This window comes from Chrysemys picta, chromosome 12, assembly GCF_011386835.1.
Source record: "Chrysemys picta bellii isolate R12L10 chromosome 12, ASM1138683v2, whole genome shotgun sequence".
Classification (NCBI taxonomy): Eukaryota; Metazoa; Chordata; order Testudines; family Emydidae; genus Chrysemys; species Chrysemys picta.
This window is the reverse complement of record NC_088802.1, coordinates 14932252-14944730: the sequence shown is the minus strand read 5'-3', so window position 1 is coordinate 14944730 and position 12479 is coordinate 14932252. Positions and strand designations below refer to the sequence as shown.

General features: G+C 54.3%; 1 protein-coding gene and 1 long non-coding RNA gene across 2 annotated transcripts in view; one reads left to right on the top strand and one right to left on the bottom strand.

The window, feature by feature from the left end:
* Positions 1–6093, bottom strand: part of LOC135975049 (uncharacterized) — a 234349-nt gene extending 228256 nt beyond the window's left edge. Inside the window, exons 1-2 of the long non-coding RNA XR_010592106.1 lie at positions 5926–6093; positions 5120–5249 (exon numbers count right to left, since the gene is read on the bottom strand). This is a non-coding gene — a long non-coding RNA (uncharacterized LOC135975049). The remainder of the gene's footprint in view (positions 1–5119; positions 5250–5925) is intronic.
* The window catches only part of LOC101951870 (butyrophilin subfamily 1 member A1-like), a 207180-nt gene extending 195030 nt beyond the window's left edge, over positions 1–12150 (top strand). The window contains exon 11 of the mRNA XM_065564942.1: positions 11047–12150. Within this exon, the coding sequence (XP_065421014.1) occupies positions 11047–11606 (560 nt within the window). The 3' untranslated portion in view covers positions 11607–12150. The remainder of the gene's footprint in view (positions 1–11046) is intronic.
* The last annotated feature ends 329 nt before the right edge of the window (positions 12151–12479 follow it).

Sequence of the window (12479 nt, the reverse complement as noted above, 5' to 3'; positions counted from 1 at the left end):
AGCAACCTTTGAAGACAGGTAACTGCCCCACTGTCCGTCTCCCCAGTATCTGCCCTTGAATCCAGCTGTGAGGGCAGCCCCATCCACATCAATTATGGTGCTTACGCAGCCTGAGCACCTGCTCCACTGGCCCCTGCCCCCCAGCGGAGGATCTGGGCTGTGCTCAAGACCTGCGGGGCCACAGAGACAGGAGGTGTGTGGAGCTGCTTTTGAGGTCCCACAGGCCCAGAGCAATCCAGGTGATTAGTGGGGGGCCTGGCAACAGCGGCAGGAAGCAGAATGACCTGGCTCCAGCTGTCTCTGCTCTCCCCAATTTTAACTGCACTAGGCATTGTGTCCCCAGTATAACGCGGGCAGTGGGAATAGCTAGAGGCAGAGCGTCCCTGTGTGTCTTCTACTTTCTACCAGCAGAAAAATGACTCCTATGAGTTTGCAATACTTATAGATAAATCTTCTACCTTGTAACCCACCTCTCCTGTTATTCACTTCCAGCAGCGCATCGGGCAGAGAAAGGTGAGGTCCCTTTGTTCATTGCAATGGGAGGGAAGGGAAATCTCAAACTTTGCAACAAGTTTCATAGACCCCCAGGGCAGATATTGAGAGCTCACACTGTAAACAGAAAGTCAGTCTGGTTTGTGTGATGCAAAGAGAAGCTCTGCCCCTCGTCCCTCACACTCAACACACGGAATGAACAGACCCAAACCCCACACACTGAACTCACAGGGGTTTATTGCTCCCACACAGCCAGGGGCAGGAACAGGTTTGGCTCACTCTGCCCTCTGTGTAGCCAGCACTGTGCCCATGCTGTGAGCTGGCTGTAGTCCTTAACACCCCTGGTGTGACCTGCCAGGCAGAAGGTGTCCAGGATCATGGTGACTGATGATGTAATCGTGTTGCTTGCTACAGTGTCACTCTGTAGTGTCACTCTGCCCATTTGTTCTCCTGTGCTATTGGCTGTGGGCTCCACCCCCCTCCCACCCAGTGCCATCACCCCAATGATAGACTAATCTGCTCCTAGGGAGAGTTCCCTCGAATCCCTCCTGACCCCCGTCAGTGTTTGGCTTGTGCCCTGAAGCAGGAGGGGGTTTCTCTCCCTTCCAGTATGCTTGTGTTTTTGAGAATTGTCACAACTCTGGATATTTGCATTTCTCTATCAGTTCCTGGGCCTTTCTGAATCCTTTGTCCATTTGGGGTTTTTCTTTGCTTGTCCGTTTTGTTTTAACCCTACTCAGTGTAAAACTGCATGTTCTCATTAGACATATAAATGTCCTTTCATTTTATTTCTGTTAAATTCTTGTCCTCAATGCTATCTTGTGGCAAGGAGGTCTACGGGCTAATTATGCATCATGTAAACAATAGTATTTCTTCTTATAGTTTGAAATTTGCTACCTTTCAATTTAGTTGAGTATCCTCCTGTTCTTGTATTAGGAGCGAAGGTAGGTTTGAGAGCTCAATTTCTCTCTGTCACTCACTCACTGTTTTCTATTTCTCTGTCATGTCTCCTATCTAAACTAAAATGTCCCATCTCTTTTATCACTTTTTATATGGCTGTGCCTTCAGGGCTCTAATCATTATTATTGCCCATCTCTGTCATATCCTTTCTGAGATAGGGCAATCAGTACAGGTGAGGATGTATATAAGTGTGATTTTCTGTCCTGTTCTTTGTGCATCCTGACACTTCTTTCTTGAAATACAGCTGCACATTGAGAGAGATCTTCACAGAGGTGTCCACAGTGATGCCCAGGTCTTTTTCCTGAATGTTTTAAAGCCAATAACCTGCATGCCTAGGTCTAATTATCCTTGTAACGTGTGTTACCTCACATTGATCAACACTGAATTTCATCAGCCATCATGTTATCCACGCACAGTCCCTCTGAAATAACTCAGACTTCTTCGGTAACCGAAATCATTGTTTGTCATCTGCAAATTTTGCCACTTTAGGACTTATCCTTTCCAAGTCACTGATAAATAGACCAGGGGTCCTCAAACTTCATTGCACCACGACCTCCTTCTGACAATGAAAATGATCCCAGGAGAGGGGACCAAAGTCCGAGCCTGCCTGAGCCCCGCCCCCTGGGTGGGGGAGCAGGGCCAAAGCTGAATCCCAAGGGCTTCCATCCCAGACAGGGGGCCTGTAATCTGAGCCCCAGTGCCCAGGGCTGAAGCCCTCAGGCTTCAGCTTCAGCCCCGAGTGGTGGGGCTCGAGCTTTGGCCCCAGCAAATCTAAGCCAGCCCTGACCCACAGTTTGAGAACCGCTAAAATAGGCTAAACACCAGTCCTAATACCTGCCTGTGAGGCACCCCACTGCTAACCTTTTTCCATATGAAAATAACCTGCATGCCTAGATCTTCACAGAAGAAGTGAGGTTTTTACTCACGAAAGCTTATGCCCAAATAAATCTGTTAGTCTTTAAGGTGCCACCAGACTCCTTGTTGTTTTCATATGAAAATTGACCATTTATTCCTGCTCTTTGTTTTCTGTCATTTAGCTGGTTTCTAATCCAGGACAATACTTTACCTCTCACCCCATGATGCCTTAGGCTATGTCTGCACTACAGAGCTTATAATGCCACAGTTGTACCATAAGATCTCTAGTGGAGCCACTCTGTGCCGACAGGAGAAAGTTCTCCCATCGGCATAATGATTCACCTCCAGCAGGTGGTAGTAGCTATGTGGGCAGGAGAGTTTCTCCCACCGACATAGCGCTGTGCACACTAACACTTATGTCAGAGTAACCTATGTTGCTCAGTGGGTGGAAGATTGACACCTCTGAGTGGCATAAGTTTTGCAGACATAAGTGGTAGTGTGGACAGCCTTCGTTTCCTTAACCTTTTGTGAGGAACTTTTTCAAAGACTTTGAAAGTCCACATCAGTTATGCCATTGGGTTCTCCTTTGTGCCATACTGTACTGACATACTGAATGACATTTCATAGCTGAGTGAGACACAAGCCTAGTCTATTCTAGGAATTGATATTGGTATAGATACGTTTTTCTGGAGTGTGAATCCACACCCCTGAGAGATGTAGTTTATATTTACCAAGCTAACCCCTGGTGTAGACAGTGCGAGGTTGACGGAAGAATCAACCTAGCTACTGACTCTGGGGGAGGTGGGTTACCTGTGACGATGGGAGAATCCCTCCCCACAGCGTAGGTAGTGTCTATGCTGAAGCCCCCCCAGCAGCAGTGGTGCAGCTGCACTGCTGTAGGGGTTTAAGTTTTCTTTTCCAGCTGTGCTAGTTGGACTTTTCCCCACCATTCTCATACAGCTGATTTAGAATTCTGGTTTAGTTCTTGTTTCAGCCAGTTTACCAGGCACTGACGTAAGGCTCACTGGGCTGTAACTCTCAGAATTACTCCGGCCAAATTTTTAAAGCTGGGGACAACATTCCCAACCGTCTGAATCTCCGGAAGTGTAGCTGATTTTAATGAGTGATGCGTATGATTGTTAGCAGCTCAGCCATATCGCTCTGACGTCATTTCAGAACTCTTGGGCATTTGCCACCTGGCAGGGATCTACGCTGCTCATGGTGGCTGCTGGCTCTTTAACTTATCAGTTGTTCCAATATCCCCTCTTCACACCTCAATCCCTGATATTCATTTCATGACCAGAGCAGCTCCAGGGCAGGTCCCTCCCCTACATTCTCTGTGGTGAAAACTGATGCTATATTTCTCCCCATGCTAATTCCTTTGCTGCTCAGGAGGTGCCAGACTCTGGTTGCTGACGTAGCCTCTGGGCTGAGTCTAAGGATTTTAACTTCCCTGCTTCAAAGTCTTTTTGACTCGCTTCTCTTCTGCAAGATAATGTGATATTAGGGTGACCAGACAGCAAGTGTGAAAAATCGGGATGGGGGTGAGGGGTAATAGGCGCCTATATAAGACAAAGCCCCAAATATCTGGACTGCCCTATTAAATCAGGACATCTGGTCACTTTATGTGATATTGACTCATTTCTCTTTGTTTTATTTTTAGACAAACTCCAGGCTGAGCTCAGTAAGTTCCATTCCCCCCAGTATCACCCTGTGTGACATTGTCTCCTGCTCAGCATGTTGTTGTTCAAGGACGTTCTCACCCCTCTGTCTCTGTTTGGTTGCAGGGTGGAGACGCGCCCAGATCTACGCAGGTACTGTACATACCACTGATGTTTTATCCATGCTGAGACCCACCTCCCCCTGGGAGCTCTCTGCTCCTTTCCCTGCACAGAGCATTTTCCTATGACATTCAATAGGCTGGAAACAGCAATGTCACTGGGGTGGATGGAAAGGGGCAGGTGACACCCCAGGTTTATTGCAGAGCAGGGACCTGCCCCCTTTGGGAAAGGGCTGATTAGTGAGGAAATGCTGCCCCCTGGTGTCACCTTTCCAGGGCGGTACCTGGGCTCTGCAGGATGGACATTCTTATCTGGCCTCATTTGCATTGAACTGCTCAGCTCCCTTCCCAGCAGCAGGGTTTCTATGCTCAGACCGGGCTTTAGCCCACAATTTCCTTCTAGCGTAACAGGACCAGACAGGAGCTGTTCAGTGTATCTGGATTTGGGGGGAGGGAGGCCCTGTCCCCACTGCAAGGGCAGACAGGTTTTCATAACCAGCTTGTGACGCTCCCCTGACCCAGTTGCAACAAATTGTGCCCACGCGGCAGCTTTTCGACCTCACAGCGGTGGCTGAACTGTGTGTGTGTGTTTGCTCCAAGCCTGCTGCCTGCCTGACTGTGTGTGTGCCCTGGTGCATGCTGGGAGAGTCTGGGCAGCTCCAGCAGGGATCAGAGTGCCCAGGGGACATGCACACACATTGCAGCACCACTGGCCCAGGGGTCCATGCACTCCGGGGTATCCTACCACACAGAGCTGGGAGGGAGGGGGCACCCAGGGCAGTCACACAAACAACGCTGGGGTTCCTGTTAGGGACACCGCCTCTGAGGTGCAACAAAACAGGAAATCTGCCTGCTTCATGTACACCACCTGTCCCCTCACCCGGGCATTGTCTCCCCATCCGAATCCCGGGAGAGGGCACCAGCCCCCAGAGGCTCCTGCTCCTGGACTGCCCCAAATACCAACCTCACCCAGCGGGACATGGCGCCAGATCTACCTCACTGCCCCCGGTGGTGACCCTCCACAGCTGGTACCTGCACAGTGGTGACTGGGCCCTGCTGGCCCTGAGCTCCCGATCTCACTCACTGCTCCAAGCTGCCCCCTCTCTGCAGCTCCCAGACACTCTATATCCAGTATCAGAGGGGTAGCCATGTTAGTCTGGACCTGTAAAAAGCAACAGAGAGTCACCTATATCCAGAGCTCCCTTTGTATAGTCACCAACACCTCGCAGCTCCCCCGCTACTGCCACTGACACACCTGGGACTTGTCATGTCCTGGGCAGACTCACAGATTTCCCAGGAGAGTGACATGGACAAAGGGACAATCCTGGGAAAACCTGGACAGGTCGGGTTGCCAACTTTCTAATCTCACAAAACCAAACACCCCTGCCCCACCCCTGCCCTGAGGTCCACTCCATCCTCCCTCCCTCTGTCGCTCGCTCTCCCCCACCTTCAGTCACGTTCACTGGGCTGGGGCAGCGGTTTGGGGTGCGGGGGTGGGGTTAGGGCTCCGGCTGGGGATGCGGGCTCTGGGGTGGGGCCAGGGATGAGGGGTTTGGGGTGAAAGAGGGGGCTCCGGGCTGGGGCAGGGGTTTGGGGTGCAGGAGGTGATGAGGGCTCAGGCTGGGGGTGTGGGCTCTGGGGTGGGGCTGGGGATGAGGGGTTTGAGGTGAAGTAAAGGGCTCTGGGTTGGGGCAGGGTGTTGGGGTGTTGGTGGGAGTGAGTGGTGTGGGCTCCAGGAGGGAGCTTGGGTGCGGGAGGGGACTCCGGGCTGGGGCAGGGGGATGGTTTGGAGTGTGGGAGGGAGGGCGTGAGGGGGTTCAGGTCCGGGCAGCACTTACCATGGTGTTGTAGTGACCAGGCAAGGTACTAACAAACTTCAACAGGATTTTATTTTTAAAGTGGAAACCTCTTTACCAAGCTGCTGCTGCACCCTCGGTAGCTCTCACTCAGCCTCCTCAACTCCTCCCCCCTCCTTCCTGTTTCCTGTCCTTTCAGACTCCCCACAGCCAGTGCTCCCAGTTCTAATAATTACAAACAACATCTAAACACCACATTCCCTCCTCTCTTAAGAAACTCTCCCAATTAAAATAAACATTGGTGTTCTAACCACAGGAACAAATAGGAAACAAGACACTATACTGTTGGCAGAAATATTTCACTGAAAACACTGTAGATACTACATAACATAGTCTCTGGTCCAGACAGGTGGTCGTCTGGGTCTGACAGACCGTCTCTCAAGCCCCGGTTCCAGTGCAATGTCTTGTTGTATTGATACTACGGTGAAGTCATCCAATGCAGACTGGGTGTTGGCATAATCGCCTCTTGGTGCATAGGCAGGTGCAAGATAAGAAGCATTCCATACCCGCCCATCAGAAAGTCGATAGATGTAAAGTCCCTTCTTCTCTATGATTTTAAGAGGAGCTGTGAATTTATGGTCCCCTTTGCGTAAAATTCCAGGTTTTCGTATTCTAACGAAGGAACCACACTCAAACTTTGGTTCCTTAACACCCCGCCGCTTGTCTGTGAAAGCCTTAGACTTTGCTTGGTTCCGTTCAACTGTTTTTCTCACATCATCCTCGGTTGGGGCCTCAGGTCATGCCTTTAACCAGGGCCGGCTCCAAACACCAGCTTAACAAGCAGGTGCTTGGGGCAGCCAAGGGAGAGGGGCAGCACTTGCGGCAATTCGGGGGCAGCAGGTCCCTCACTCCCTCTAGGCTTTTTTTTTTTTTTTTTTTTTTGGCTTGGGGCGGCTGAAATGCTGGAGCCGGCCCTGCCTTTAACAATCCAGCAATGTTAAGTTTAGTATTCATCTGTTTCCCATGTAGTAACTCTGCGGATGATCTTTGCACTGTGGCATGTCGTGTAGCCCGGTATGCTTGCAAGAAATTGGTAGTGAAGGGTATCCACAATCGCCCTTCCAGTTTAGCCATTTGCAAACTCTCTTTCAAACTTCTGTTAAACCATTCGATTTCCCCATTGGCTTGAGGGTAATATAGGGATGACCTTCTGTGTAAAATGTTCCTCTCTGCTAGAAAAGTTTCAAACTCCAGGGAAGTAAATTGGGGACCGCTTCCAGGAGCCGCACAGAGCTAGGGCAGGGAGGGAGCCTGCCTTAGCCCCGGGCCCCTGCTGCGCCACTGACCAGACTTTTAACGTCCCAGTCGGCGGTGACAACCGGAGCCACCAGTGTCCCTTTCGACCAGGCGTTCCAATCAAAAACCGGACGCCTGGCAACCCTATGGACAGGTGCCAGCCCTAGGTCCTGTCCACACTGCCCAGTAACACCTTGCTGAGCCAGGTACAGGCAGCCATGTGCCAGCCCAGGCCCCTGGCAGGGACGCTGAGCTGCCAGCTGCCATGGTCACTAACAGTGTTAACTCTGCCATGTGCCACACACCATGCTAGAGTCCCCATGATCCTGGGCCCAGCCCCAGAACAGCTGTAACCTAGAAACAGAGCAATGCAGGGCTGGAAGGGACCTCGAGATGTCATCTAGTCCGGCCCCCTGGGCTGGGTCAGGGACTAGACTATCCCTGGCAGGGGTTTGTCCAACCTGTTCTTATAAACCTCCAGTGACAGGGATCCCACAACCTCCCTTGGAGCGGGGTCCAGAGCATCACTGCCCTGAGAGTTAGAAAGTGTTTCCTCATCTCCAGCCTCAGTCTCCCTTGCTGCAGATAGTGCCCATTGCTCCTTGGACAGACCCTCGCCCTTCCCGCTGGGGCACTGGCTGTGTCACCAAGTGTGAGCATCACTGTTCCTGCACTGAATGGCTGGCGGCGCTGGGCTGGCTCAGGGGGGCAGTGAGGGCAGCTGGGCAGGGCCAGCTCCAGGCACCAGCGTAGCAAGCTGGTGCTTGGGGCGGCACATGGTGGGGGGCGGCATGTCTGGTTCTTGGACGGTAATTCGGCGGCGGGTCCCTCACTCCCTCTCGGGGGGGAAGGACCTGCCGCCGAAGAAGCGGCGGCGGTAGAGTCATGGCGGAAGTGCTGCCGATTGCGATCGCAGCTTTTTTTTTTTTTGGCTGCTTGGAGTGGCAGAAACCCTGGAGCCAGCCCTGCAGCTGGGGCCTGTCACTCCCCAGTCACCAATCTCAGCCCAGGCTGAGAGTCCGGTTCCCAGCAGACAGGAGCTCACATCGTAACTCACATTAACGGCAGCCTCACCGGCCACCTCTGCAGGGAGGTCAAGGGCTGAATGGGCACCAGGGACGATTCCTCCCCAGGGAGAGGTTCCAGCAGGTGTCAGGGCTGAGCCACGTTGGCAGGACAGTGGGGGGCTCACATGGCCGCTGTGACGTCCTCGTACCCTCGATATACACAGAGTTCCAACAGCCGGGGTGTAAACCCCACTCGTACCCCCAGCACTGAACTCACTGACACTGCCCCAAGGCCCCTCTCCTCCCGGAGTTGGGGGCTGAGTAAGTGGCACTGGAAGAGTGGAGCCAGAGGCCATGGTCAATCACTTTTACCAATGGGAGGGCTATTCCCTCCCACTTTTTACCAGCTGTAAGGGTGAGCGACGAGGGGAGAGGGGGCCGAGAGGAGCGACCAGGGGGTCAGTGTGTTAGGGGGAAGAGGTGGTGTGACAGCGGGGGCTTGGGTCAGAGAGAAGGGGCGGTGTGAGAGTGGGGGTTGAGGGAGAAGGGGTGGTGTGGGGGCAGGAGCTTGGGAAAAAGGGCCGGCATGAGAGGGTGGGGCCATGGTTTGGGCACCGGTGACCCCTCTACTTTTAGAGAGGTTCCATCACTCCTGGGGAGAGTACCATCCCGGATCCTGATCCACAGGCACATCTGTGTATTTGCCGGGTGCACAGAGCTTTCTGGGTGGAGACACTTTCACGCTCACCCAGGAACCTGTGCTGGGAGACCCCACTGCCCAGGAGGCTGAGGGTTCTCACTCCCCTGCCCAGGGGGTGAAGGGAGGGGCCCTGGGGCAGCTGTTCCCCATCCCAGGAATGGGGTGAAGGCAGGGCCGGCTCTGGCTTTTTTGCCACCCCAGGCAAAAAAGCCACCGGCCGCCCCCCCCCCCCCTGGGGCGGGGAGGGCGGCCGGAGCCCCCGGGGGAGGGCAGCGAGCCCCGGCAGGGGCTCCGCTCTCCCCCCGGCGGCCAGAGCGCAGGGAGGAGGGCGGCGAGCCCCAGCCAGGGCTCACCGTTCTCCCCCCGGCGGCCGGGGGGAGGGCGCCGGGGGGAGGTCGGCGAGCCCGGCCGTGGCCCCACTCTCCCCGGGGGCCGGAGCGCCGTGCCGCCCCCCTCCAGGTGCCGCCCCAAGCATGAGCTTGGTGGGCTGGTGCCTGGAGCCGGCCCTGGGTGAAGGGGAGGTGGACACAGACAATGTCCCCGCTTGCGCTGTGAGGGGCAGACCCGGCTCCATCCTGGGCTTCAGAGCCTGAGCTCCAGCCTGAGCCTGAACGTCTACACGGCTATTTTTAATTCCAAAGAGGGAGCCCCGCAAGCCTGAATCTGTCCAGCCCGTTCCAAGACTCGCTTCTGCAGGCTGTGTAGGACCCAAAGTGCTTCCCTGGTGCCTACCACTGCCATCACCACCCCCCCACCCTCTGATGGCCACCCCACCCCTCACCCTCCTCTGCTGTCCTGGCTTTTGCCCTTCTTACACCCCTCAGTCCTCCTGGCACCTGCCCCTCTCCCCACCTTCTCTGACCCCTGACACCCACCCCTTCCCTGACCCCCCTGTGCCCACCCTTCCTCTAGCCCCACTCTGACCCCCTGGAACCTGCCCTTCCCCTTACCCCCTCACCCTTCTCCTGCCTACCCCTTTCTTCCCTCCCCCTGCCCCCCAACACCTGACACTCCCCTTGTCCCCTTCCTTCCTGTTGCCCACCCCCTCACCGCCCTCTGCCCCACTGATCCAGCTCTCCTCTCGCCCCTCTGCCACCATCACCCATGCCACCTTCTCTTTATTTCTCACCCCTGCCCCTCCCCTCCCCCTCTGGCTCCATGACAACTGCACCCCTCACCACCCCTCCAGTCCCCTGGTGCCAGCTCCTCCTCTGCCCCAAGTCCCAGCTCTACCCTTGCCCCATCTGCCTCCCTGGTGCCTGCTGTTTCATTTGCCCCCTCTGCCTGCCTGGTGCAAGTCCCTTCCCTCACCCCCCTTTGGGACCCCTGGTCTCAGCCCTTCCCCTCACCTCAGCACTGCCCCACCCCTCACCTCTCCTTCTTCTAACCTCTGGGTCCCACCCCTCCCTTCATCTTCCCTCTGCCACCCTGGTGCCCACATTTCCCTTCACACCCCTCTGCCCCCCTAGGTCCCGCCCTTCTCCACACCCCTCTCTCCGCCCCCCTTCTGCTCACCTGCTCCTTCAACCCCCATTCTGCCCCCCAGCACCAGTGCCTGCCCATTTGCTCCTCCCCATGGTTCCACTTGCCCCACTCCTCATCATCTCACCCCCTAGCAGCTCACCCTTCCCTTGATTTCCCCTGCCCCATTGGAGCTCCCCATTCCCTCACACCCCTCTGCCCCCTGGTGCCTGCCCCTTCCCTTGCTTCCCTGTGCCCCCTGGGGTCCGTCCTCTTCTTCTGCCCTGATGCCCACCCCTCCCTTCACCCCCTGCAGCCCCCTGGAACCTGCCCCTCCATTCACCCCCCTCTGTCCTGCTGGTGCCAGTCCCTTCCCTTGTCCCCCCATTGCCCTTGTGCCCGCCCCTCCCCCTATGTCCCACCCTCCACCCCCTCTGCTCCTGTCACCTCCCCCTCCCCTTTCCTCTCCCAGCATCTACTTGTCCCCTCCCCCGCCTTCAGTGACAGCTTCTCACCCCCCCCCCCCGCTCCTCCTGCCCTTTCCCCCCATTGTCTCCTCATAGGCAGATGGGCCCTGACTCCCCTCAGGCAACAACCCCCCGCCCCCCTGCAGCGATTAACGGGTTTGCAGGTTAATTTCCCTTTGATCCCAGTGACCAGCCCCTGCCCCCGGCCCTGACGCTGTGACTCTCTCCCCAGTGGACGTGACTCTGGATCCAGACACGGCAAATCCCTGGCTCGTCCTGTCTGAGGATCGGAAACGTGTGAGAGACGGAGACAAACTCCAGGATCTGCCCAACGACCCTGAGAGATTTGATTCTTGTGTCTGTGTCCTGGGCGCTGAGGGGTTTGCGGGCGGGAGGCGTTACTGGGAGGTGGAGGTGGGAGACAAGACAGGCTGGGACCTGGGGGTTTGTAGGGAATCTGTGAGCAGGAAGGGGCCGGTCATACTCACACCTGGGAATGGATACTGGGCCGTGCGGCTGTGGTATGGGGAATACGAGGCCTGCACCTCCCCACCGACTCCCCTCCTCGTGAGTGTCAGGCCCAGCCGGGTGGGGATTTTCCTGGACTATGAGGGGGGCGAGGTCTCGTTTTACAATGTGACTGACAGGTCCCATCTCTTCACTTTCACTGGCACCTTCTCTGGGACGCTCCGCCCTTATTTCCATCCTGGTCACAACACTTGGGGTAAAAATGCGGCTCCCCTGATAATCTGCCCGGTCCCAGCTCAGGCCGGAGGGAATCTCTGTCCCTGACAGTGACCCCACGGCACAGACTGTCCCTTCCCAGCCCTGCTGCTCTTCCTGCCCCCAGTGGTGGGGGCCAGTTACTGCAGCAACTGGACTTTCTGGGCTGACCGGACGCTGCCAGTTTCCCTGTTCAACTGGAGCTTCCAGTCGAAAAACAGACACGTGGGAACCCCCAGCCCTCACCTTCCCTGTCCCCTGCCCCAGGGGTAGCAGATGGGGGTGGATGGGGGACATTTACCCCTGTCAGAATTTTCTACCCCATGAAAGCTCAATGTAAAATATGAAAGAAAAAAGATTATTCTAATTTAGAAAATATTATTGTAACAAGGTGTAAATGCAAGAATATTTTAATTTACATTTCAACAGTATTTCAAAAACAAGCATCCAAACATATTTTTAGAACTGGAATTATTTACATTTTTTTTTTATTCTTCCCTCAAGTCTATATTGAAGTTTATCTTCTCTAAATAACATCATTTGTATTTCAACTGTGGAATTTCAAGAAATCCAAAATATTTATCTTAACAAAATAAACCATTAAATTGTCAGAGGAGGTTATTCGGTTATAATGTACATGTGTCATAAACATCACAACTACACACATGTGCAGCTGCGCTCTCTCTCTCTCTCCCCCTCCCCCTCTCTTTATTGTCTTGACTGGTTCTCTCTGGAAGGCAGGGCACATACACCCACCTCCTGCACTACATCTTTGAAAATTAATAGGTGAAAAAATGCTAGAATTAATTAAGCACTATATTTAAGTGAACTCACCCAAGATTATATATTTGTCTTTGAAGTTCTGTCAGCAGTAAGTCATTTGATTTTTAACTTTCTATCTACATATAATTGGTAATCAAGATATGACCCTTCCTTCCTTTT